A 26,657-nucleotide genomic window follows, 5' to 3' on the forward strand; every position below is an offset into this window, starting at 1 on the left:
AGAGGCAGTGGGGTCTGGGGCTAGGAGAGATTGGAGCCCTGGGATCTATTCCCGGCTCTACCCCAGACCTGCTATGTGACCTGGGACACATCCTTTCCCTTGCCTCGGTTTCCCCTCCCACGCTCGATCTGTCTTGTCTAGCTCTTCAGCGCAGAGACCATCTCTTACTATGTATCTCTGCAGCACCTAAAACAACAGGGTCTTGTTCCCACTTGTAAAACAGTAGCACCTAAAGATCACAGCCGATAGCGTCTGGCCAGGCAGAAGACGACTGCTCTTAGAAATCTTCTGGAGGAAGAGCTAGCCAGATTTGAACATAGCCTAGAGGTGCAACGCAATTGTGGGGGACATAGGGGGAGGATATTCCTCCTCGCCCCCTCATTCCTCTTCCATAGTTTGTCCTCTTAGGTGAAGTTGCATCCAAGTCTTCTGCCATGTCGTAGGTGACGGCCCCTCTGCTACTAACAATGACTATTGAAAAGTCTTGCAGGCAGTGGAGGAGAGCCAGAGGGTTTGGGGAAGAGCAGCTGTGCTGCTACGAAACAAGTGATTGGGGTGCTTACAAACAATGGCAGTTAGCAGGTTTCATTCCCTCCTGCACAGTGACCCTGTGTGCAAACCCCTAAATAGCTCGGTGACAGACCCGTGCTCAATGAGAAGCGGGAGCCTTTTTCTGGAGGATGATTAACCCGGTTCCAGTTCCTGACACAACGACTGGATGGCATGAAGCATTCGAATCACAGCACTGGAAGGGATCTCAAGAGGTCGTCCAGTCCAGTCCCCGGCACTCATGGCAGGGCTAAGTATTATCTGAACCATCCCTGGCAGGTATTTGTCCAACCTGCTCTTAAAAACCTCCAATAATGGAGATTCTACAACCTCCCTAGGCAACTTATTCCAGTGCTTACATACCCTGACAGGAAGTTTTTCCTAATGTCCAACCTAAACCTCCCTTGCTGCAATTTAAGCCCTTTGCTCCTTGTCCTAGCCTCAGAGGTTATTAGGGTGTGGGCATAACGGGTGGAAAGTAGTAAAGTATTCCGTAGCCACGTGACGTGACCACTTGACTCAGCTGGGGTCTACGCAAGCCACAGCCTTTCATCTTACTTCATGGGGCTAGGTGCAGAAGAGGAAAGCAGGCACGGGATGGCGGTACTGGGCAACAAGCTCGTTTGCTCTGTGAAGGGGCAGTGGTAGGGTGGTGGGGAAAGGCCAGAATGGGGCTCTGTTTTTCAGAAGGATTGCCCCAGGATCCCCATTCCTCTTCCATGACATGAGAACTGCACCTGGAACACCACCTGTTTTCTCTTTTGGTTTCGTCTTCCTGGAAGCCGGTCGGAGTTTGGAGAAGAGGAGTGGAGCTGCAGAGGAGGCGAGAGCAATTGACTTCGGAAGAATGAAATTTAAATTCCAGTTGAGCTAATCAAGGGGAGAACAAGTAAACATATTTGTAGTGTGTCAACATCAGCGGGGGAGAGGAACTGCTGAGGATGAGTCCAGGGCAGGAAGCTGGAAATGCAAATGAGTCATGGGAAACGTAGAGTCTGCACCGGAAAGGACTCAAGTGGTGCGATCGTGGAATATCTCCCGTAGGAAATGGGGGAAGCCCTAGTGCAGCAGGGAGAACACACTGCAGGGATGAGGGAGATGGGATGTCTCAAGGGAGAGAGACAGAATCTATCCCCTGCCAACTATAAATCAGCCCTAGAACAGATCTGTGTCCAAATTCCTGCTGAGGGCCCCCAGCTGCTGTGCCTCTGCAATGTCATTAAGCACTCATGACTGTTCCCCTTCTTTCCGCTCTCTTGTGCAAGCAGAAGCAAATCCTTAACACGCTCACAAGTGCCACTGCTCTCCGCTTCCAGTAGTCGGTATACTTGGTAAGCCTTGTGTCCCCCCTAGAGGTATTCTCCTCCTCTTATAGATGGGGAAACTGAGCCAGAGAAGCTGCAACTTGCCCAAGTTGGATGCTTGCCACGGCAGAGCTGAGAAAAGAAGCCAGGCGCCCAGATTCCCAGCCCTATGGCAGGGATCTCAGTCGCTCTTTCCACCAGGACCTGCAAGGCAGCAGCTGACAGGGACGATAGAAAGGGGAGGTGGAAAGGACCAGTTGGGTCACCTGGTTCCATTCCCCATGCAGGATTGTTCCCTGCATGCTGTTGTAAGTGCTTAGATCAGAGGTCCCCGAACTGTGGGGTGTGCCCCGGCCCTGTGCCTCACCCCGTCCCCAGCTTCCCACCTGGCCCTGGCCCCAGCCTGGGTCCCCTTTCCCCTGTCCCCCCAGTCAAAGCCCCTCTCCTGGCCCTGGCTCCAGGGGGGCTTGGACAGAGGGAGGGGAGGCACAACCCTCAGAAGGGCTAGATACTCTGTTCAAGCAATGGTGCTTCCACCACGGTCTGTGGGGGATTATTCCTCAGTCTGTTTGTTTGATCTTTCTGATATTAATCCTGTATTTCCTGTTCTCCCCTTGAACCACACTAAACCCTTCCTGTCCCCTTGTAATACTTAGGGTCAGTATTTGTGTAACTGCTCTTACTCAGAATTTATCAGAGTTGTAAATACTTCCTCTAGGAGGATCAACTGCATGGCTATGAGCAGGACTTGCCCTTTCTTGTTTGTGATGCAGAAATCCGGCCCCTGGGGGTTTTCATTCCCCATTCTTCTTAAGCTGAGCAATATGAGTTTATTAACAACAATTTAGCCCTCTCCAGTATGAGTAAAGTATATGTTAAATGGAGCGGCCAGCTGCCAGATCTCCTGGAGAAGTTCATGGGGTTTCACCATCAAAGGGGGGGTGTTTCCACTGGGTTTCTGCAGCAAGCGATGACCCTCCTGACCCTACTCGGCATTTTCCTCGACAAGCTGGAAGTGCATCTAAAATCACTGTTGATAAAACTCGCAGCTGCTAGACGCTGGCACAGGGGTAAACGATGGGGACAGGGCCATCATGCAGAGGAATCTAAGAACAGAAGAGCGGCCATATTCGGTCAGACCAAAGGTCCATCTAGCCCAGTGTCCTGTCTGCCGACAGTGGCCAATGCCAGGTGCTTCAGAGGGAATGAACAGAACAGGGCAATTATCAAGTGATCCATCCCCGTCGCCCGTTCCCAGCTGCTGGCAAACAGAGGCCAGGGACACCATCCCTGCCCTTCCTGCCTAATAGCCATTGATGGACCTATTCTCCATGAACTTATCTAGTTCTTTTTTGAACGGATTCACTTGGTAAAATGGGCCAATTTCAAACATAAGAACAGTCACACTCAGTCAGACCAATTGTCCATCTAGCCCAGTCCTGTCTTCTGACAGTGTCCAATACCAAAAAGAAAAGGAGGACTTGTGGCACCTTAGAGACTAACCAATTTATTTGAGCATAAGCTTTCGTGAGCTACAGCTCACTTCATCGGATGCATACTGTGGAAAGTGTAGAAGATCTTTTTATATACACAGAAAGCATGAAACATTACCTCCTCCCACCCCACTCTCCTGCTGGTAATAGCTTATCTAAAGTGATCACTCTCCTTACAATGTGTATGATAATCAAGTTGGGCCATTTCCAGCACAAATCCAGGTTTTCTCATCACCCCCCCCCGCCCCATCCATCCCCATTGTGTACAAGGATACACATTGTAAGGAGAGTGATCACTTTAGATAAGCTATTACCAGCGGGAGAGTGGGGTGGGAGGAGGTATTTTTTCATGCTTTGTGTGTATATAAAAAGATCTTCTACACTTTCCACAGTATGCATCCGATGAAGTGAGCTGTAGCTCACGAAAGCTTATGCTCAAATAAATTGGTTAGTCTCTAAGGTGCCACAAGTACTCCTTTTCTTTTTGCGAATACAGACTAACACGGTTGTTACTCTGAAACCTGTCCAATACCAGGGGCTCCAGAGGGAATGAACAGAACAGGGAATCACCAAGTCCATCCCCTGTCGCCCCCAGCTTCTGCCAGTCAGAGGTTTAGGGACGGTTTCTTTTAAGATCTTAAGCCTAGTATGCGTGTTTTATGTGTTTTGTTCTGTTATTTCGTGCTTACGATCTCTTAAAATTTACTAGCTCAGCATGGCTGGGGGCTTTCCCTGGAGCCCGGTGCTGGGCAGGGCTCGAGAGAAAGGCTCCGCTGTGGTTTCAGAGTGGGCCCCGCTGCTTTCTAGGGAAGAATGAGTCAGCAGTTGTCTTGCCCCCAGGCAGCTGCAGGGACGAGCCACAGCCACCAGATCCTCAGCACCCCGCTGTGGCAAAGCTCAGCCCTTTATGGGGCCAGTGGTGGAGTCCCCACACCGCTCGGTCAGTCCTAACCCACAGCCCCCGGCTTTTGTCGGGCCGGGCTCCATCTATGCAGCCCTGCTGATCCCCCACGATCCTGGCTGACCGCTTACCCTGCCAGTCCAGCCCCGGGCTCCCGACGTACACAGGGCCCTGCTGGTCCCCCGCGACCCCCCCCCCCCCCCCCCGCTAATCCGGCCCCGAGCTCCGACGCACACACGGCCCTGCTGGTCACCCGCGATCCCAGCCCCCTCCCCCCCCGCCCTGCTAATCCAGCCCCGGGCTCCCGACATACACACGGTCCTGCTGCTCCCCCGTGATCCCGGCCACCCCCTCACCCTGCTAGTCCGGCCGTGGGCTCCCGACGTACACACGGTCCTGCTGCTCCCCCGTGATCCCGGCCACCCCCTCACCCTGCTAGTCCGGCCGTGGGCTCCCGACGTACACACAGCCCTGCTGATCCCCCGTGACCCCGGCCACCCCCTCGCCCCGCTGGTCTGGCCCTGGGCTCCCTGTATCCAGTTCACCTGATTTAATTTTTAAAAATTACACTTCAAACCATCAATGGTTGGGAGGAAAAACCTCTGCCTTTCCCCCCATGTAATGGATGCAGTGTTGTCTGCCGCCAGCCTGAAACATGAGTTGTGAGAGGTGTGCGCTATCCTCTTTCATGTCACTGGACTGTTGACTCTGAAACCTAATGATTACTCCCCCTCTCACCGTGGTTAGCGGTGTCACTGCTACGAGTTTTAGCAGAACCATCCAGCTATATGGACTGAGCCCATAAGCCCAAGATGCTTTTATGCGTTTTGCTTCACTGCCCAAAACGCCACCTCCTCCCTCCCCCGACAGCTGCTCCAATGGTAATTCTGAGCTTTCAGTGCGTGGCTCTGTGGACATAGAAACCCACCAGCAGGGACTGGGTAACATCAGTAGCACTGACTATGAAATGAACAGGCACATGGGCCTGACCCAAGATCCGCTGTTGTATTTAACCCAGTAAAAGCCCCTCGGGGGGGGGGGGGGGGGTTAGCGGGTGGGTGGGTCTCAGGAAGATGGGGGGGTGCAGCAGCTGGGTGAGTGGATCTCAGGGAGGCGGGGGGAGGCAGCAGCCAGAGGGGTGGTCTCCGGGCAGTGGTTGGGGGGGACAGCAGCCAGGGAAGTAGGTCTTGGGAGTTGGGGGTCAGCAGCTGGGGGTGGGGGTGTCAGCAGCCAGGGAAGGTGGGTCTCTGGGCGGTGGGAGGTGTCAGCCTTAGGGCTGGGGGGGGGGGGGATGTCAGCAGCTGGGGAGGGTGGGTCTTGGGGTGATGGGGGGGGGGTCAGCGTCCAGGGGAGTGGGTCTCAGGGCAGTTGGGGGTTCAGCAGCTTGGGGGGGGGCTCAGAGGTGAGGAGTGCTCAGCAGCTGGGTGAGGGCAGCTACCAGGTCATTAGGTCCTGGGGGGCAGGGGGGTCATACCACTGTGTGGGGATTGTGTCAAAGGTGATCAGGGAACTCCCCCCCCCACACACACACACACACTCCATGTTTCAGAGTAACAGCCGTGTTAGTCTGTATTCGCAAAAAGAAAAGGAGTCCTTGTGGCACCTTAGAGACTAACCGATTTATTTGAGCATAAGCTTTTGTGAGCTACAGCTCACTTCATCGGATGCATGCAGTGGAAAGTGTAGAAGATCTTTTTATACACACAAAGCATGAAAAAATACTTCCTCCCAACTTTCCTGCTGGTAATAGCTTATCTAAAGTGATCACTTTCCTTACAATGTGTATGATAATCAAGGTGGGCCATTTCCAGTACAAATCCAGGGTTTAACAAGAATGTCTGGGGGCGGGGGAGGTAGGAAAAAACAAGGGGAAATAGGTTACCTTGCATAATGACTTAGCCACCCCCAGTCTCTATTCAAGCCTAAGTTAATTGTATCCAATTTGCAAATGAATTCCAATTCAACAGTCTCTTGCTGGAGTTTGGTTTTGACTCACCCCCCTTCCTGCCAGGAGTGGCTGGGGACTTCCCCCTGCTGAGGGACCCACATGATAAATACTTCCTCCCCGAGCGGCTCCCGAGCAGACAGCCCAGCCTGGCAGGATAGACCCAGCCCCGGCCTGCAGGCGCCCAGGTAAGGCCCAGCTGCTCGCACGTGGGGCACGGGTGGTGGGTGGGGGAGGCAGCTGGTATGTTTCCTTTCAGGACAGCTTTTTTGTCAGCCTGCCACAAAGAGGCTGATTTGCTGGGGGCTCCATTCTTGGGAACCCCCCCTCCAACATGAGATGGTGTTGGGGGGGTCCCCAGAACAGAGCCGCCTCCCCCCCAAAAATCCCCCAGTGGTTCTAACATGGGCTGGTGACTTTCTGTCTCGCTGCCGGGCGGGCTGGGGCGGGCGCTGTTGGGGTTGGACTGGGGAGCCGGCGGGCTCTGCCTGGCTTTGACCTTTGCCACAGCACTTAATTACTTGAGGGGGGTCAGTGCCGTGGTTGCGCTTGGTGGTGTATGCCCTGGTCCCTGCCCCGCAGAGCTTCCAAGAAAAGTGGGAGGGGAAACTGAGGCACAGAGGGGCAGCGAGTGGGCAGAGACAGGTATAGACCCCCTGACTGACAGCCCAGCTCTCTAGTCATAGTCTCCTGTCCTGCTGTGCCTCAGTTTCCCTCTGTGTGACATGAGAGATCATAAGCGGTCAGTGACTGTGTTCAGATGGGGGAGTGGGGCCGGCAGGGAAATCTTACAGTGCCAAACTCCTCCGAAGGGCAGAAGTGATGGGGCTGTGGGAAGTGTTCCCGTCCCCCTTGCTCCTGCGGTTGCAGGATGGGCTCAGCTGTGAGGCGTTCGAGGAGATCTCCTCCATCCCCTGCCCTTCACGTGGCCCGAGCGTGAGGAACAACAGCCATAGAGGTGGGGGGGTGTCGGGGCGGGAGGCAGGTGGCTGCTTTGGTTACATGGGCCCAGAGCCTCCAAGGGGTTCAGGGCCTGAGCTGCCATCGATTTCGGTCCTCTGAGGCTCTGGGCCCTTGCAGCCTGTCCTGTGTCTCTCGCCTCCACATCTGGAGGGTAAGAGCCTGGGGCAGCCGGAGGAAGGGCGGGCACAGTGCTGGGACGGAGCCTGCGGGGGTGAGGTAGAAGAAAGGAGCAGCAGGGTGAATGCAGGGCTGGGGGCCTAAGCTATTGATGGGTACCTGTTAGCAAGCTGAGCCCACTGTTGTATCATTACCCCATTGTACAGATGGGGAAACTGAGGCACCGTGAGGGGCAGGGTCACACAGCCAAGCAGTAGCAGAGGCCTGGCTCTAGGTGGGGAGCTGTGACTCGGAGCTCCCCGTGGGCTGCTCCCATTCCCCACCCCAGCCATGCTAATGCTGCCTTCTCTTGTGCTCCCAGGTGTGATGGGTGCTGTTCCCTGGCTCCCTCTAGTCCTCCTCTGCGGCCACTTCCAGAGCTCAGGTAAGGCGAGGGCGGCCGGACAGCGTAGGGTCCTTGTGCTCATGAACGTGTGGGACAAACAGCTCTGTCCCCATTCCAGTGTAGTGGGGTGGGGACAGACGGACGGTGTGAGCTCGCCGTGTGCTGCAACTCAGCCAAGGTCCCCAGGCCGCTGCAGATGCTACCCTCCCCCCCCCCCACCCCCGAAGTGTGGTGCTTTTACTGGAGCTGTCTAACCTGTTGGCCTTCTCCATCTCCTGGAGGCTAATCGAGACTCTCCCTCAGTGAGCCATCCATTACTGGGCTAGTGCAGGGGATGTGAGGGGTGAGCTCTCTGGGCTGTGTCAGCTGGGGGTGGCTGGGGGCAGGCTAGATGAGCAGACATGGTCTTAAAACTCTGGCCTTAAAACTCTATGACTTCCTATCAATAATCTCCTGCAGCAGTGAGTTCCACAGGTTAAAAAGTAACTTCCAGGTCAACACTCTAACTAGTGGGGGCTTGAGGGACAAGCTCATTGGCTTTAAAAGGAAGGGTCAGTTCCCCCTCTGCCCCTCCAAGTTGTGCCCATATTGCTGTCCCAGGGTGACGTTCATCATTTCTGAGCTCTGTGTCTTGCTGTGCGGCAGGCTGGGATCCCTGTAACAGGTACAGCAGCCACCGGCCTGAGGCCTGGCTGGGAGCCTGGACTTGAGGGTGCTACTGCTGCCTCTGCCAGAGTTAGTCTATCCCCACACGGCTGGTCACCTGACCGCTCTGTGCCTCAGTTTCCCCATGTGTGTAGCAGGTGCTCTGCCCTCCTCCATGTTGTGTGCACTACCCAGGTGCCAGTCTGTGTCCTAGGGAGCCCCCCCCCCCCCCCTTCACTGCCTTTCACCAAACCCTTCTCCTTTCAGATGCAGCTTCCAGCCTGCGCCCAGAGATCATCACCCCCCTCAAGCCTGTGAAAAGTCCCGCCTTGGGTAATTGACATTCTCTGTCCAGCTACGCACTGCAGGCACTGTGTGGGCGTGGGGGCGGGAAATCAATCACAGCAGGTCCTGGTAGCACACCTGGCCCTGTCGTCCCCCAGCTTTATTCAAGCCACAGTGAGCTGGAGGGAGGGCGACGCCTCACACCGGCTCCCAACCATGCTCACTCGCCCCGGTGCAGTGCCAACGAGGTGCTGGGGGCGGGTAGGGCCTGGGGCACGGCCAGCATGCACGGGGGGGAGGCCAGCAGCCGTGACTCCCCCTCGCACACCAGACACTCTGCACCTGTAGCAATTCCACAGGCCCCAGCCCAATGCAGGCCCTGCCAGGCTAAAGGAGAGGCCCCCCAGTCTGAGCAGCGCAAGGGTGTCCAGGCGCTGAGCGTGTCCAGCCCCTGGGGGGCACTGGGATCTCTAAGCACGGCTGGCATTCCCTCCAGCAGCGGGGCCCACCCCATGGGGATGCAGTTCCCCTGGCGATGTTCCCCTGTGGCAAGGATGCAGTTCCCATGGCGATGTTCCCCCTTGCCCCTGGTGGGGATGCAGTTCCCAAGGCGATGTTCCCCTGTGGCAGGGATGCAGTTCCCATGGCGATGTTCCCCCGTGGCAGGGATGCAGTTCCCATGGCGATGTTCCCCTGTGGCAGGGATGCAGTTCCCATGGCGATGTTCCCCCCGTCCCTGGCAGGGATGCAGTTCCCATGGCGATATTCCCCTGTGGCAGGGATGCAGTTCCCATGGCGATGTTCCCCCGTGGCAGGGATGCAGTTCCCATGGCGATGTTCCTCTGGCAGGCAGGGCCGTTGGCCCACTGCCACCAGAGGACCCCAAAGCCAGGCCCTGAAGGGGACCTGCCCTTGCCTTGGCCCCTGACATCGCCGCTTCCTGTCGCTTTGCCTCCTTGGCCAGGGAAACGCTTCAGTCTCCGCTGCCAGGCTAAGAGCCCCTTCCCAGGGATGACCCTCATCTACTGGCTGGCAAACGGCTCCTTCGTGGAGGACCAGTACCTGGACTTGGCAGTGTGCGAAGGGGACGTTGTGTGAGTAAACACCCCGAGCTGGGGGGGGTGGGTCCCCCAGGTCCGCTGACCTGCCCCGCTCCCAGGGTGGAGAGCCTGCAGCAGGGCTGGCTGGGTGGCCTGGCTCTGGATCCGGACCCTTCCCCCAGCAGCTCACCCCTTCGGATCCAGGACTCTGGCAGGGACAGGCTCAGGGCCGTGGTAGTTTGGGGAGGGAGAATCTCAGTCCAAGGACTTGCGTCCTGCCCCCTGGAGCTAAAGGAGAATCGGTTCGGCAGCGTGCAGGCCTGCCCGTGAAGGTGCCCAGCGGCACTGAGCCTTTGTCCTGGTTCGCAGAGGCGTTGAGGCCCTCTGGTTCACAGCGAGGAGGGGGCTGTGCAGCAGCTGAGAAGCAGAGCCCTGGTGCAGTGCAGTGACCCTGGCTTCACCCCCTCGCTCCCCTGCAGACATGCCCTGGGAGCCTGCCCCTGCAGCTGTTTCTGGGGTGGGGAGAGGGCGACACCTGGTGGCTGTTTAGGCCAATGACAGCTCTCCAGTGCCCTTGCTGACCCCCAGTCAAGCCCCTGCCTCTTCCCTCACAGAACGGAGGCCAGGGGCACCGGGGTCCTCCTGACCCGGGAGCTGCACTTCTGCTCCTTCTCCCAGCGGGACAGGAGCACCTCCTTCATGTGCGTGGTGAGGAACCCAGCCGGGCTGGAAAAGGCACTTGTCCACTGGGACCCTGAGCAGCCAGCCCAGGTCGCGGAGCCGCAGCAGGAGACAAGGCAGGACGTCCAGACCCCGGAGACCACCCCCAGCGTGGACTGGTGAGAGCCCTTAATGGCTATGGGGAGGGGCGTGTGGGCATGGGCTGGCCACATTGCCAAGCCCCTGACAAGGTCCCTCACCAAAGGCTCTTAAGCAAACTCAGCAGTCATGGGATAAGAGGGACCGTCCTCTCATGGATCAGTAAGTAACCGGTTAAAAGGCAGGAAACAAAGGATAGGAATAAATGGTCAGTTTTCAGAAGGGAGAGAGGTAAATAGTGGGGTCCCCCAGGAGTCTGTGCTGGGCCCAGTGCTGTTCAACATATTCATAATGACCTGGAAAAAGGGGTAAACAGTGAGGTGGCAAAATTCACAGGTGATACAAAACTGCTCAAGATAGTTATGTCCCAGGCAGACTGTGACGAGCTACACAAGGATCCCGCAAAACTGGGTGACGGGGCAACAGAGTGGCAGATGACATTCGGTGTTAATCAGTGCAAAGTAATGCATGTTGGAAAACAATTCCAGCTATACAGATACAATGATGGGGTCTAAATGAACTGTTACCACTTGAGAAAGAGACCGTCGAGTCACTGTGGAGAGTTCTCTGAAAATATCCACTCGATGCTCAGTGGCAGCCAAAAAAGCGAACAGAACGCTAAAAACCATTAAGAAAGGGATCGATAATAAGACAGAAAATATCGTGTTGCCTCTAGATAAATCCATGGTATGCCCCCATCTTGACTAGTGCGTGCAGATGTGGTCGCCCCATCTCAAAAAAGATATACTGGAATTCGAAAAGGTTCAGAAAAGGATGACACAAATGATTAAGGGTATGGAACAGTTTCCGTATGAGGAGAGATTAATAAGACTGGGACTTTCCAGCTTGGAAAAGAGACAACTAAGGGGGGATACGATAGAGGTCTATAAAATCATGACGGGTGTGGAGAAAGTAAATAAGGAAGTGTGATTTACTCTCTCATAACACAAGAACGAGAGGTCACTAAATGAAATAAAGGCAGTAGGTTTAAAACAAACAAAAGGAAGTATTTATTTACACAACTCAGTCGACCTGTGGAACTCCATGCCAGAGGATGTAGTAAAGGCCAAGACTAGAACAGGGTTAAAAAAAGAACTAGATAAAGTTCATGGAGGACAGGTCCATCAATGGGTGTTAGCCAGGATGGGCAGGAATGGTGTCTCTAGACTCTGTTTGCAAGTTGCTGGGAATGAATCACTTGATGATTCCCTGTTCTGTTCATTCCCTCTGGGGCACCTGGCATTGGCCACTGTCAGCAGACAGGACACTGGGCTGGATGGACCTTTGGTCTGACCCAGTCTGGCCGTTCTTATGTTCTTAAGGGGTTGGAGCCCCCGCCTCACTCTCAGCTGTACAGCACTTCCCAAGAGGTGGGGGGGGGGAGCTGCCACGAGCTCAACACTAGTGCTTCCGCTGCCCCTGGAGCCCCACCCCTTCTCTGCCCCGGGAGCTGCTGGAGAGCTACTGGGTTCCACCCCAGTGACAGCTGCATGTCACCAGTGGGCAAAGCAAGGGGCTCAGTCAGAGTGCAGGGAATCAGCCTGCACCCCCAGACCTGATGGAGCCCAGAGGGAGGTAATACCTGCATGGGGCGCGGAGGCTGGGCCCGGTCACGCTGTGAGAGTGAGATCCTCTGCAGGGCCCCAGGGCCAGCTAGGCCCCAGCTGTGTGGGAACGGCCAGCACCTGCCAGCCTGGCACTAACCGCACTTTGGCTTTCTCCAGGGCCAAGAGCATGGACGGAGCACAGGGACAGCAGCGCCAGCCCGCGAGAGGCAGCGATATTGTGCCTACGGCTGCCAAGTGCCACTTCGCTGGCAAGGCCATGCCAGCCTCCCTCCACGGCCGACACAGCTGAGCTGCCCTCCCCCACCCGCTCTGTTCTTCCTGTGTCCGCTTGCAGCCTGGCAGGGGGAAGGCCAGATTCAGCCCCAGCCCTCAGCTTCTCTGTTACATTCCCCACCCCAGGCACAAGGTGCTGGTGGGGGAGGCTCCCGCAGGACTTGCCCTCTGGGCGAGGGCCCAAAGCAGCAGTAACAGGGCTGCCCCCCACCCCCATCTGCAGTGTCACTCTCTCCCCTAGTGAAGTGGGGTGACCAAAGCTGCCCCCTGCTGCCAACCCAGCCTATGACTGAAGGGGGCAGCCAGCAATGCTCTGCCTGTTATATGCCCAGGAGGGCAGCACCTGCTTGGGGCAGGGGCTGGGAGACCAGTAACCCGGGGCCTCTCGCTGCCAGCTCTCCACCCACTTCACATTGTTTTGATTATATAAAAACACAATGCTCTGTTTCTTGTAGCCATCTCAGGCACCGTCTCGGAGGGAGAGGCAGAGAGGGGAGCGGCCTCATGGGTCAGGGAACGGGGCTGATCTGGGCATGGGGGGGGCAGCAGGGCAGAGATGGGGGGGAGGTGAAGTCTTGCGGAACAGAGGGGCAGGAGGGCAATTGGAGGGGTGGAGCAGGAGGGGGCCTTCCAGAGAAGGGGACCAGCTTGAAGGGGATGGAGAGGGGGAAGCCCATGGAGCGAGCCAGAGGGCAGCTCTGGGACAATGCAAGGGGTACGGGGAAGCCAGAGGGAAGGGTGCAGGAGGAGGGGCTGGAGGAGATGCAGCTGGGTGAGGAGAGGGCTCCTTAACTCAGCCATTATAGAAGCAGAAGGCCTGAGACTCAGGCGAGGGCCACCAGGATGGGTGCTGGTGGCTGGGGTCTGACGGGGAGGGTAGACAGGCTGTGAGTGTGAGCTCCTGGAGGGGGGACTGGCTGGAGAGGAGGTACGTCTGAGGCACAGTCGGAGGGCAAACAGGCTGCCGACATGCAGAAGCCGCTCGCTCCGTGGAGGGGGTTGTGTGCCCCCCTCACCCGCAGGGTTCACCCAGTGTGGCCCCAGCAGACTGCAGCCCTCGGCGCTGGTGAAGCTGCCTGCAGGGTCCAGCAGCCAGCTGGCCCCATAGCTCCGTCCGAGTCCTGCTGGGGCTGGGAGACGAGCCCTTAGCTCACGCCTGGCCCGGTGGCTCTCTGGGCCTGCCCGGCCACAGGCAGGGGCTGCTCTGAGGGCAGGAACCCGCTGGAGACAAAACAGGGCCTCGGAAACGGGCATCGGGAGAAAAGTACAGTTTATTTACACGTAGAAAGGGTTTAAAAATGACACGTTTCACTGACATCTGGACAACCCCAGGTGAACACCCGGCGGGGCCCCTCCTTGTGCAGACCCCCCTGACCTGCTCTCTGCAGTTAAAGCCTAGAGGATTTGAGACCAAATTTACTTAGTCTGTAAAAATGAGGGAGCCAGAGCCAGGCGGGGCAGTGGGCGCAGCCTCCCAGCCAGCACCCCGCAGAGCTGCCCCCCTCTCCCCCAGCACTGACCCAACCCAGAAGCAGCTAGTTCCAGCCCCGCTCCCGGAGCGCACGCAGCCCGGCCGCTCCTTGCAGCTGCCTGAGGCTTTGTAGGGCTCAGAAGAGCAGCTTTCAACTATGATAAACCGGGGGGCAGGGGGGTTAACACAGCTGTGGAGGACCAGCCCATTGTAACCTGGGGCTCCAGGAAGCAAGCCCCAGTTCATTAATTTGAGGTGAGCTGGAAGAGGGGCCTGAGCGCAAGGTGAGGTGGGGCGGGGGCTTTGCAGGGGGATACAGGAGATCTCAGCCCTGGGAGACAAGTCTAAAACCCTGCCCTGCCTTGCGATGGACACGGGGAATCCAGCTCTGCGGGGGTCAGAGTCCAACTCCCCGGGCTGCACACGCCCAGCTCCCCGGCAGCTGGGCTGTACCCACAGCCCCCACAACGCCAGCTGGCCCTAGCCTGTGGGGACCCCTCCTGGCCTCAGCCCTGGCAGATTTCCCACCTTGCAGGGGAGACCCAGCTTGCTACACAGAATACAAACCAAAGCAACGCAGCGAAGGGGAAGGGGATGCTGTGCCTGCTGCTACCCCCACCCTGTCTGTACAGTAGAGGAAGCACCCCCCCCCCGTGCCAGAGACCCTGGCTGCCCTCCCTATGTACAGTGCCTACAAGAAGCTGCCAGCCAAGCAGAACCTGTGCAACCCCCCACGAAGGGTATAATCCAAATGATATGGAGGAATTCCCGCTGTACATAATCTTCGTGCCCAAACCCCATAGGAAACACACCTCTAGTGCCACGCGGCTGCGGTCCCCACTTCCCTCCCCCCGCTGGATTCTAGTGTTTGAGGAAGGCAGCCCCATGCAGGGAACAACCCAAACTAGAGTTATACGCAAGAGAGACCCCGTAAGAACCCCCAATCCCCACTAAGCCAATGAAGAGCAAATGGTGCCTCCCACCCCCAGAATCCTAGCTCTGTGCACCCCCAAGCAGATCAGCGACCCCCACCGAGCGGTTCCTTTAGTGCAGACGGCCGTGGGGAGATGTGGGAGCCCATGGGCTGCGAGAGGGGAAGGGGAGCCCAGCGTGCAGGTGAAGAGGGCACATCAAGAGTTCGGGAAGGGGGACGCGGATGCTGAACTCCCCCCAGCTGGCCTACGGCAGGAGACAGCATGTGGCCGCGCGTCGAAGGGTGGGCTCCTTTCCCTCAGGCTCTGCTCGGGGCTCGCTGGGGAGCTCTCTCCAGGATCCCCCTTCCGCCTCCGCAGCCAGCTCACCACGCGCAGGGCAGCGCCCGGGTTTTCCTGCCCCAGCTGGGGCTGCTCCGAAGAGCTCCTCCGTTGTCAGCATGCCCAGTGCGCAGACTCGGTCCCTGGCAGTCCTCCCCAAGCACTCAGGTACCAGCTTCGCTGCCCAGCTCTGCCCTGGGTTTCGGGGTCTCATGGGAGCACACCGCTGGCTCCAGAGCAGGGAGGGAGAGAAAGGGCAAAAGCTCGATCCAAAGTGGCTGATGGAGCAGCTCCTAACACAATGGCGCCTTCGGGACAGCTTCGCCCCTGGCAGACCCAGCAGAGTGGGGCTCAGCCAGGAGAGAGTTAGAATTTCATGTTCTTGGGTGACTTGCGGCTGGCCTGCGAGGAACAGGCAATCTAGTTAGTCTCAGCACTGGGGGGGCCGGTCCAGAGCAACTGCAGGGGTGTGTGCCAGCTGCAGGCCTTCGGGGGGGACAGCCAAAAGGACAGAGCGCAGGTGTGTTAAAGGGTAAGGCAGCCAGAGACCTAGGCACGAATGTTCACCAGCCAAAGTCTCCTCTGGCAGGCGGATGCAGGGTAAAGGGAAAACCAGGAGAGGTCAGTTCCCCTCGCTCCAGGCAGAGGGATCCATGCATGGGCCACCCCAGGGCCCGCAGCCCCCCAGCAGCGGACTGGGTTTGCTGCAGGGGCAGGCTGGGAAGGAGAGGTTCCCCCTCAGGCAGGGTCAGCAGCAGGGGAGCGAGTTACCAGCTGGTCCATGGGCTGAGTCCATCTTTAAGCCAGTGTCACCATAGCCCACAGTGAGAGCCCAGCAAGGGAGGGACCGACCGCCTGGCTGCTTGTACATGACAAGGGCAGACCCCCCACATGCTCCCCACACACCATCAGCCAGACTCTAGTGCGTTGGGGCGGGAGAGGGAGGGGAGATGAGTGACCACTGGGTCCCCTAGAGACGGTGCTGCGCACAGTGCTTGCAATCAGCAGCTCGGCCCCTCACCGCACCTCTAGCCTGGCAGGCGGCTCAGGCAGCCTGGGAGTCCTGCAACACCCAGGGAGACAGGTGGCTTTGCTGCCTTGCCACGGGACCAGCCGCCAAGGTCTGTTAAAGGTCACATGACACGGGCTGGGAGCTCCGAGGGGCTGTTTGGACAGCCATCTCCTGGCCGTGTTTGCTAACCCAGCCCTGCACCCCGTGAGGCTGCTTGTCTATGACGGGAAAGCCCAAGACGCTATCGCTCCCCGGTCAGTGTCCGGGCACTGTCACCTCCCGGGGACAGACCGTTCAGCCCCCGGCCTGCAGCTCTTAGCTTTGGAGCGCTGTGCCCAGCGGGGGATGCTCTGATACAGCTCCAGCTGCACCTCGCCAGCAGCTGCATATCAATTAACTCCCAAGGGAGCTGGGGGCCTGCAGGGCTCTGCGCAGTCCCAGCTGGGCTCTAACGGGCAGGGCTCAGTACAGGGGTACCCGGGGGACGAGCTCTGGCTTGGGGTCTGCAGGAGATCAGGCTAAACCGAATGGCTCCTGGCCATGAACAACGGACGGCCTACAGGGACAGCCAGCACAAGCCGGGTGGGGTGGGGGCGAGACGCCCTGCTCCATACCTTGCCCTTCCCCTTGGGCGACTTGGCTGTGGCTATCCTGGGGGACCGCCGAGCGCTGCCACGTGGCGAGGTTTTGGGCGTCGTTTTCCGGTTGGCGCCCCGGCGCAGGAGGCTGCTGCCCAGCTTCTTGGGGGTGTTCAGGATGCTGAAGGCCATCGACTGGCGCCGGTCGGGCTGCAGGGAGAGAAAGCGGAGCCGTGGAGCGCTGCGGCTTTCCACACAGCACGGCAGAGCCCCACCGGCCCGGAGAGTCACTTCATGCCCAGGACGGATACTCTAGCTGCTGGCCGGAGTCTGGAGCAGTGCATGCTGGGGCGGCCCATCCCCCCCCCAGCTGGGACAACGCCCACGATCCTGACCCCGAGCCCCCCTTGCTAACCAGAGCCGCTCAACCACGTCCCCGGGCCTCAAGCCAGCTCTGTGTCAGCCCCGGGGGCACGGACGAGTTGCTCACCTGCTTGCCGGTCGCTTGGGGCTCGCCCTTCCTGCTGCCACGCTTGCGCTCCTCGTTCCGCTCTCTGGGCGTCTGGGGCCGTGGGAAGCAGCTGGTTGGCTTCTTGGACTGGAGGGAGAGAGTCAGAGTGGGGATCCTGGCTGGCTGCTCCCCAGCCAGCACCCCCAGCCCAGCAGGGGCAGAGGAGAGTGCGCGTTATTGCGGCACGGACGTGCAGCCAGGCCAGGCCAGGCGGAGACCTGTATGTGCCTCGTGCTCCAGGGGGAGCGACTGGAGGAACGAGGAGGATCCTGCAGGGCTGCCGGAGTGCAGGCAGCAGGCCCAGGGCATGGGAATCCCCCAGCTGGTATTTGTATTTCCTGCTAGAGATCTCTCCGATCAGCTGCCTGCCCAGGAAGAGCGTTCCCACCCCAGAGCAGCCCTCACCCCCCCGGTCCCTCCGCTCCGCCTGTGCTTTTGGGGGGGGGGAGGCTTTTTAAATGGGTGTGCGCACGAAAGGCGAGCTCCCCTGGCTTGGGCCCGCTCGGAGAGGGAGCTAGCGGCCACGCTGAGCAGCATCAGCAGGAGTGCCCTACATGCCGCCAGCTATGCAGTCCTGACCCCCAGGACCTGAACCCCCACAGCGAGCCCATCGCAGCCTCACCCCTTCCAGTGCGGCGTGCTCACAAAAGTCAACGGACCCGCACTGTCCCCTGGGCTCACTCATGCAGCGAGTGGGGCAGGGCTCAGCTTGCCACTCACCTCCGGGGTGTCTGGGCCCTGGTGAGATTCGTCTGAACTGCGCTTCCTCTGCAGCCGCGTGGCGATGCCTCCTGCCCAGCCGGTGCTGAGCGTGCTGCGACGGGCGGCTGCGCTCTCGATCTGCGAGGGCTGCATGCTGGCCCGGCGCAGCGTCTCCTTCGGGTCGCCCGTCTTCATCTCCTCGTCCGTGATGACGGTCAGGGACTGGGAGGGCTGGGGAAACAGGCACAGACAGGAGACTGGTGACACACTGCCTGCAGAGAACACGTTCTCACGCAGCTCAGTCTCAGACTAAGCCCGGAAGGGACCAGCGTGATCATCCAGTCTGACCTCCTGCACATCGCAGGCCACAGAGCCCCACCCACCCACTCACTCCTGTAATAGACCCCGAACCTCTGGCTGAGTCACTGACCTGCTCAGATCTTGATTTAAAGACACGTGGGAAAAAATTCTCTGGAGTAACGCAGAGCCCTCCCCATCTAATGTCCCATTCCTGGCCATTGGGGATTTTTGCTACTAGCAGTCACAGATGGGCCACATGCCACTGTAAGCAGTCAGCCCCTCCGTAAACTTATCACGCTCAGTCTTAAAGCCGGTTAGGTTTTTTGCCCCCACTGCTCCCCTTGCAAGGCTGTTTCAGAACTTCACTTCTCTGATGGTTAGAAACCATCGAATTCCGAGTCTCAACTTGTTGACGACCAGCTTGTATCTGTTTGTTCTTGTGTCCACATTGGCGCTTCACTTAAATAACTCCTCTCCCTCCCTCGTGTTTTTCCCTCTGATGTATTTATAGAGAGCGATCATATCTCCTCCAGCCTTCGTTAAACAAGTCAACAGTTGAACAACAGTCTTGGCTAAACAAGCCAAGCTCCTTGAGTCTCCTCTCGTAAGACAGGTTTTCCATTCCTCGGATCATCCTCATAGCCCTTCTCTGCACCTGTTCCAGTTTGAATTCATCTTTCTTGAACACGGGAGACCAGAACTGCACACAGTGTCCAGATGAAGTCTCACCAGTGCCTTGAACAAGAGCAATAACACTTCCCTGTCTCTACTGGAAATAGCGTGCCTGATGCATCCTAGGATTGCATTAGCCCTGTTCACAGCCGCATCACGTTGGTGGCTCATAGTCATCCTGTGATCGACCTATACACCACGGTCTTTCTCTTCCTCTATCACTTCCAACTGATACGTCTCCAGCTTATAGTAAAAATTCTTCTGGTTAGTTCCTCAGTGCATGATCTTGCACTTTGCACTATTCAATTTCATTCCATTTCCATTACTCCAGTTTTCAAAGTTGTCCAGATCTTATATGATACTCCTGTTCTCCTCCGTACTGGTAATACCTCCCACCTTTGTGTCATCTGCAAATTTTATTAGCACACTCCAACACGTGTGTCACGGTCATGAATGAAAAGCCTAAATAAGATTGGTCCCAAGACTGATCCTTGCAGAACTCTGCCAATAACCTCCCTCCAGCCTGACAGTTCACCTTTCAGTATGGCCCCTTGTAGTCTCCCCTTTAACCAGCTCCGTACCCATGTTTCAGGTCTCATATTAATCCCCATCTTCTCCAATTGAACTAATAATTTCCCATGTGGAGCTGTATCCAATGCTTTGCTGACAGCCAGGTAGACAGGAAATGCAGTAGATCCACTGTCTAAAAAATCAGTTCTCTTCTCAAAGAGATCAGATTGGTCTGGCACAACCAACCTTTCTTAAACCCATGTTGTATTTTATCCCAATGACCGTTTGCCTCTATGTCCCTAGCTACTTTCCCTTTCAATATTTGTTCCAAGACCTTGCATACAATTGATGTCAAACTAATGGGCCTATAGTTACTTGGATCCCTTCCCACCACCCTGCTTCTTAAAAATAGGTACTGTATTAGCAATTCTCAGGTCACGGGGGGGGGTGGGGGGGGGCAGGGATAGCTCAGTGGTTTGAGCATTGGCCTGCTAAACCCAGGGTTATGAGTTCAATCCTTGAGAGGGCCATTTAGGGATCTGGGACAAAAATTGGGGATTGGTCCTGCTTTGAGGAGGGGGTTGGACTAGATGACCTCCTGATATTCTATGATTCCAACTCTGATATTCTATGATACTCTGAGTTTACAGAGTCACTAAAAATCCTTGCTATTGGGCTTGCAATGTCACATGCCAGTTCCTTTAATATTCTTGGGTGGAGATTATCTAGGCCTCTGATTTGGTCCCATTAAACTGTTTGAGTTTGACTTTCACCTCAGATGTGGTAATTTCTACTTCCTCTTTTCCATTAGCTGCCCTGTCACTACCCCTAAGCTCCTCATTAAAAACCGAGGCACAGTATTCATTCAGGTGTTGGGCCAGGCCTAGATTCTCTTTAGTCTCCATCCCAGCGTCAGCTGCCCGAGTCCGACCCAGTTTGCAGGTGCTCAGACTGCTGATAAATCCAGCACTGAAGGGAGGCTCACGGATAAGTGGTGGGCTTGTCATCCAAGTCCAGGTCTGAGAGCCAGAGCTCAGCTACCTGCTCCAATGCTGACCCAACATCTCGGCCAAGTCACTTCGCAGCTCCTGCCACATCTCTTAAAGTCTGGGAGCCATGGTATCAGAGCACTAGTCATTAATGGATTTCTCCAGCCTCACTACATCATATCACTCTGTTACACAGACGTGGAACGGTGGCACAGACAGTCACAGAGTTCATTGCAGAGCTCAGAATAGAACCCAGGTGTCCTGCATCCCAAGCTGCAGCCCCAACCAGCGGGCCTCTCTGACAATGGGCTAACAGCTACCTACCCCCAGAGCGGGGAGAGAGGGCGGACTGGTCAGTGGTCAGCACTCCAAACGGGGAGAGGCAAAGGGCACTGAACTGTCGCGATCTGGAAGAACGTGGCTACAGGCCACAAGCACCAGCTGGGGGAAGCCGCTGACCAAAGGAAGGGAGCTCGAGCCAGCCGCCGAGGGTAAGAAAGGAAGTGCTAAGCACGGAGCCTGATCAGTGGGGTGGCGGTAGGGCGTGGTGGGGTCTCTTCCCTCCTGCAGATTTCTGCTACTTCTCATGGGCCTCCAACCTCCCCGCCCACCCACTGCTTCATTCAAGACCCACTGCCATGGGGGACCTACCAGGAAAGGCTCTTCGCAGACCGCTGACAGTCCACAGACGGCTGTGAGTGCCCATCGCTGGGGGAGCACACACGCCAACTGCAGGGGGAGGGCAGCAGGGGGAGCCAGGTGGTCTCGCCTGGCCCTGGAGCGGAGGGATCTTCGGGCAGGTAAGTCAGCTGTTTGTTTCTCAGGCAGGGGATTTGCGATCTCCTCTCCAGCTCTTACCCTAGACTCCAGGGGGTAGCAGGTCTTCATGTGGGGGGGACACACCCTGTTACGCTGCTGCAACTCGGCAATGCGGTTCCAATCGTCCAGCTGATCCGGCTCATCCTGACAGGTGCCCAGATAGAAGCTGCTGCGGCCTGAAAACCAGGGCAGGGGGCAGAGATGGGAGCATTAGTGCGTCTGAGCTGAAAGGCCCCCTGGGAGACCCCACCCCGGGGCCACACTAACTTCACAGCAGGGGAGCGCCAGCGCACAGACTACCAGGAGAGCTTTCCACTCCCAGCTCTGCTGGTGCATCCTGATCCTGCCCCGCAGCCCTGGACCCCGCACAGCCCCTGCACCCTACTGCACCCCCCGCCCAGACTAGACTCCCCCAGGCAGAGGCTCAAATGGATAAACGTGCTCTGTAGCCAAGAAAGAGGCTGCCTGCCTCATTCACTGCACTGACCCCACCCCCTGCCCCCCAGGCCATGAACTCACTGAGGCTGGCACTGCTGCCCGCCTGAGAGCGCCTCAAGGAGCTGCGGGTGGCAGGCCGGTAGCCGGGTAGGCTGAGCAGTGCAGGGTTGCCCAGGGTCTCCTCGGGGGAGGCAGCTCCCAGCCCAGCGAGGGATTCCTGAGAGCGGCAGCTGGTGACGGTGCGGGTGGAGGCAGCCGAGCGCAGCCTGCTCCTGGCGGGGTTCTGTGCAGGGGCGTTCTGGTGGGCCTGGGCCGACTGCACGCTGTAGAAGGACGCATTGGCGCTGTCTGGTTCCTCGGCCTGTTTCTGACGTGTTAGAACACAAGGCAGATCAGCTTCCTCGAGCCCTCCCCAGACGCAGAGCCCCCTCAACCTGGGTGGGTGGGCAAAGCTCGAGACAGCCTGCATCAGCCCCCCAGCATGGATCTGCCATGGACCCAGCTGCCTCCCCAGCCTCTGGTGGGCACGGGAGAGATCAGGGGGGTGTGGGAAGAGGAACCGACAAACCACTCCATCCCTTCCTCTCAGTACAAGGGAGGGCTCCGCACTCAAACAGCTCCTCTGCTGCTGACCATGGGGCCATGATTCAAGGGCCCCCGCTCTGTAAGGAGGCCAAGAGCAGCTCAGGGCTGTACTTATCCAAGCCTGGTGGGATGAGGGCCCGATGTCTGGGTTGGCCTCTGGAGCCAAGAGGTCTGAGGAGCTCCCATGCTAACATGCCATGGGCCTCCTGCCTCAGCAGATGTCCCACTTCCCCTCTGGTGTGGATAGCTGGAAGAGCAGAGGGCGTGATGAAGCAGAAGCATCTTCAGATGCATCTGTCCGCAGCGCAGCTCTGAGCCCTCACTCCACTGGGCTCGGAGGGCCCTGCCCCCCTCCCCTCGCCAAGGACCCAGGGTTACTTTCGTCATGGTGATGTTGATGATCTGCGTGGTGCGCCGGCGAGCCGAACGGGTCTTGCAGCCCGAGTCAATGGACAGGTCGTCCAGGGAGCCAATGCTGCTCTCCAGTTTGGACTGCGTGCGGGTGGGGATAGGGGTGAAATAGAGGCTCTCCAGAGACTCAACTTTACGAGGCAGCCGCTGGGATGTGAGCGATTCCACGCTGCCCGGCATGGCCGAGATTTCCGACTGGGATCGGCTAGGCTTCCTGCTGAAACAGGGTAAAGGTGAATGCAGCATGTCATGGTGCCTGTCCGCTTCAGATGGCTCAGAGCACAAGCTAGGCATGGACAGCTGACCTGCATTTACCAGGCTGGCTGAGAAATGCTGGCCCAGGGATCGAACTTGCAGAGCTGGGCAGGAAGGATCCCAGCTGAAGGGTATCGCCTCTAACTCCCTCCCGCATTGGAGGCCCTGGGAACTTCAGAGCCTGGGCCTAGCTACTCTCGGCTGCCCCGGGGTGGGGGAAAGAGGTACCTGGTGGAGTTGAGCGGCAGCATCTCATCCCCGCTCAGGTCCAGGCTGTCTGTGCTGACGTCAGCCAGGTTCTGACGGAAGGTCTCCCGGCTCTTCAGCGTATCCGTAGCCACCTGGAACCTGCCAAGCTCCCGTAACTGGCGATCTGCAAACTCCACCTGGCGGGGAGGAACGGCACGGTGAGGCAGGCTGCACCGCCCGGGTGAAGCTGGGGGACCAAGGGCCGGCCAAGAGTCGGATTGGACATGCAGCACACGTGCAATAGAAACCCACTTCTGCTCCAGGAAAGGACTCTGGAGAGGTAGCAAGAAACCCTGGGGAACACAGCTGACTCAAGGGGAAAGGAGGATCTTGTTAAAAGCAACGGGCTGGGGCTCAAAGGGGCTGGGTTCCATTTCCAGCTCGGGGTGACCTCAGGGAAATCACTTCCCCTCTGTAGCTCAGTCCCCCACGCCAAATCTTCCCCCTCTCAGTCATGAGGCCTAATTCACTAGTTTGTGAAGTGCTTTGAGCTCTCCAGCTGACCGGCTGGAAGGTTACTGCATTATGGTCTCCCGCTGCATGCGCAGGTTCTTGTGTGAGTGCCATGCCCTGCCCTGTGCAGCGGTGGGACCACCGCTATCAGCCTGGCCCTCTTTGCTGTCACTTCCCCACCCTCAGCAACATTAGCTGGGCCAGCTGATCGCTCCTGGGTGATGGCTGCAATAGCTCTGCAGCAGAGAGGATTCTCCAGCAGAGTGGGGAAGTTAGTGAAGACCGTAGGCAGTTGTTGCTTGAGAAGCGGGGTGAAGATGGAAGCTGGACAGCCACAGTACCCCAACAAAACACTCCATCACCATTAAAACCCCGGCTCCCTGCTGAGCCAACACCTTGGGTAACAAGCATGTTTGCTTCCCGGCTCGTCCTGTAGGGTAGCATGAAGCACCATCCACCACTCTCCCCACCAGTGATGGACGGGCTCCAGATCTGCATCCAACCTTCCTAAACTGGGGTGCTTGTAAGGGTGGACTGAAGGGAGCCAGATCTCTGACCCCCCCCCCCCCAACTCCCCACAAGGTGCAGCATCCCCGTACCTGCGCCTCCAAGCTGCGGACCTGGCTGGTCAGGTTCCTGCAGCTGAGCTCCGACTCCTTGGCCTGCAGGATGGATTGCTGCAGCTCCTTGGCCAGCCGCTCCGACTCAGCCTTGAGCTCGACATTCTCCTTCTGCAGCTGCTCCATCCCCTTCAGCTTCTCCGCCAGGTCTTGGTTCTGCTGCTTCTTGGCGTCATAGAAAGTTTTTGCCTTCTCCACCTGGGAAGAGAGGAAACAGTCAAGCCACCGCCGCCTTCCAGCGTCCATGGAAAATGATGATGGGCCCCTAAGGAGGGAGCCAGCTGTCCATACCTGCACTTTGTAGTGCTCTGCAGCCTTCTCTTTCTGGGCCAGCTGCTCCTGCAGCTCAGATATCTTCACCTGCTGGCGATCAGCCTCTGCCTGGAGTTCCCCTTCCCGCACCTGCGGAGCCAGCGGGAGATGGGAAGAGAAAGAGTTTAATGGAGCCTAACTGCTTCTAAGTCACCCCCATGAAGGGTTCAGCCCAGGCTCCACCTGCATTATGGAGACAGCTCTTTGGCCATGCTTCCGAAGAGGGGGGAGCCGCTGCTTCCTGAGGAGGATACTGATGGACTCGGTGAACCAGCAGCACAATCCAAACTCCCAGATCGGCCTCTGCACACCTCCAGAGAAGGTCGACAGCAGATGCAGCCCATTGGCACTCACGGTCCTCCCCTTGAAAGACGGGCTGCCATGGCAGTGAATTTTTACAGGGCAGATGTAGCCAACATGAGGCTCCTGCAGCTGTCCCGTGCATCTACCCTCATCTGTGTTGTTGGGGGTAGGCCACCGAGCACCGGTCCCCTGTATTCCTCTGGTCAGCTAGACGGCACATTGCAGGTGTTTTACTAGAGCAGACTGTGGTCAGCCCCTCTCTATTATACACAAGCTCAGTGCAGCCCTTGGGAATCCCAGCAAGCCCCCCCGATGTGGCCTGGAGTCAGGCAGGTTGGTCCCCAAGATTAAACACTGCCCAGGCCATGCAGTCCTCCTCCCGCCTATGCCACGTTACCTTCAGTTTCTCCTCCTGGGATCGGGTGGCTTTTTCGTTCTGGGCCAGCTTTTTATTCAGCTCCTCCACCTAGCAGGGAACAGGAGAGTGGTTACACCAGCCGCTGGGAGCCTTCCCTCTAAAGGCAGCACCATCCCTTCAGATGTCCAGGATTCCCCTCCTTGCCACAGTGCACCAATGCACTTCCCGCAACCCATGGACTGTAGTGCCTCTGGACAGCTGAGCCTTAATGCCCATCGGGAAAGCAGGTGCCAACACACCTAGCAACGGAAACCCTCATTGCGTGAGCTTTGAGGAGACCTGAGGTCCTGCTAGATCTCGAAAGAGGAGGAAAGCAGAGGGTGTGGCTAGTGCTATCACCTCTATTCCTTAGTCCTGACCTCCCTGATCGCCTGTCACAGAACAGCTCCAGGGATTAACCAGCGTTCCGAGACATGGTCAGCACTGGCCATGGTGTGGACATATTCCTTCAACAAATCCCCCCTGGAGGAATGTTTCAGGGGCATTGCTTTAGTCCCAGACCCCAAGTCCTTTACAGATGCTTATTCCCACCCTTTCCCCAGCAGAGGTAGCATAGCCACCCTCAGAACCCAGCACAGACACTCCTCACAGTCCAGCCAAAGCAACCCCCGGCGCAGGCCTCCACAACCCCAACACTGGTTAGTGGCTTCTCCAAGCAGACAGCTCACACCTGGCTTCAGTTAGTCTTTCATGGAAAAAAGGGTTTGCTTTATGCAGGCAGGAGAGCAGCTACTTAAGCCAAGACAATTAGGGGTCTGAGGAAACCCGTGCAAGGAACGAAAGCATTAGATGTAAGAAAAAAAAACAGGTGATGACCCCCCCGAGCGCCCCCTGTGGCTCCAAGCTCCAGCACTTGTCTCCATTGCCAACTGTTGGCTGTCCAAGCACCAACAGGAGGGGATGATGCAAGGCCATTTTAACCACGAGAACAATTTACTAAAGGTCATGGTGGAGTCTCCATCACTGACCATTTTAAAATCAAGATCAACACTTGAATGTTTTCGTGAGAGATCTGCTCTACGAATTATTGTCTCTGGCCTGTGTTACACAGACTGGGTGATCACAGTGGTCCCTTCTGGCCTTGGAATCCAAGAGCTCTCCTCCTTGCATTTGTCCTGAACCCAAATCAATGGGGTTTTTTTGGGTGTCTTGTGGATTATCAGGAGAAATGAGCCACGTGGAGATGTTCTCCGAGGTGCTGGTATTGGAGGAAAGCTGCTTCTGGTTTGCACAGCACCGTGCTGAGAGATCCCAAGTCAAGAAGGGGCTGAAGAGGCTAAGACTTGGCATAAACATCAAGGTAACTTGCATGACCCCAACAGAGGGAGCCCAGCATCAGCAGCTGTTAACAGGGGAGGGTGCGTGGCCCAGTAGCAAAGGGGGCCATAGCAGTCCAGAGGATATGGGCCAAGGATCCAGACCCAGCCCTGTCTCCCAGCAGCCAGAGACCCTCCTCTATGAAACAAACGCCTAGGGGCCATGCAATCCCTTAGCATGCAACGTATAAGC

General features: G+C 57.4%; 2 protein-coding genes across 11 annotated transcripts in view; one reads left to right on the forward strand and one right to left on the reverse strand.

Annotated features, from left to right (window-relative positions):
- The first annotated feature begins 874 nt into the window (after positions 1-874).
- Positions 875-12,734, forward strand: LOC102945076 (interleukin 18 binding protein). Of its 2 annotated transcripts, XM_037912895.2 has the most exons (7): positions 875-1,438; positions 6,215-6,380; positions 7,634-7,696; positions 8,570-8,635; positions 9,552-9,681; positions 10,242-10,466; positions 12,171-12,734. In XM_037912895.2, exons 3-7 carry the CDS (start codon positions 7,639-7,641, stop codon positions 12,301-12,303), a joined length of 612 nt encoding a protein of 203 aa, XP_037768823.1. In that variant the 5' UTR covers positions 875-1,438; positions 6,215-6,380; positions 7,634-7,638; the 3' UTR covers positions 12,304-12,734. The 2 variants fall into 2 exon arrangements, with proteins under 2 accessions (XP_037768823.1, XP_037768757.1); XM_037912829.1 differs by lacking the exon at positions 875-1,438 and having other exon boundaries at positions 6,102-6,380.
- Positions 12,735-13,540: 806 nt separating this feature from the next.
- NUMA1 (nuclear mitotic apparatus protein 1) overlaps positions 13,541-26,657 on the reverse strand; it is a 60,129-nt gene continuing 47,012 nt past the window's right edge. For 4 of the 9 annotated variants that reach the window (XM_037912301.2, XM_043526940.1, XM_043526939.1 and 1 more), the window contains 11 exons: positions 25,128-25,196; positions 24,407-24,517; positions 24,095-24,313; positions 23,022-23,179; positions 22,506-22,755; positions 21,624-21,909; positions 21,144-21,280; positions 17,833-18,045; positions 17,092-17,199; positions 16,638-16,811; positions 13,541-15,413 (listed from right to left, as the gene is read on the reverse strand). In XM_037912301.2, the coding sequence (XP_037768229.1) occupies positions 15,378-15,413; positions 16,638-16,811; positions 17,092-17,199; positions 17,833-18,045; positions 21,144-21,280; positions 21,624-21,909; positions 22,506-22,755; positions 23,022-23,179; positions 24,095-24,313; positions 24,407-24,517; positions 25,128-25,196 (1,761 nt within the window). In that variant the 3' untranslated portion in view covers positions 13,541-15,377. The remainder of the gene's footprint in view (positions 15,414-16,637; positions 16,812-17,091; positions 17,200-17,832; positions 18,046-21,143; positions 21,281-21,623; positions 21,910-22,505; positions 22,756-23,021; positions 23,180-24,094; positions 24,314-24,406; positions 24,518-25,127; positions 25,197-26,657) is intronic. The other 5 variants (XM_043526956.1, XM_037912620.2, XM_043526950.1 and 2 more) reach the window with 3 other exon arrangements.

Source organism: Chelonia mydas, chromosome 1 (genome assembly GCF_015237465.2).
Source record: "Chelonia mydas isolate rCheMyd1 chromosome 1, rCheMyd1.pri.v2, whole genome shotgun sequence".
NCBI classification, from domain to species: Eukaryota; Metazoa; Chordata; order Testudines; family Cheloniidae; genus Chelonia; species Chelonia mydas.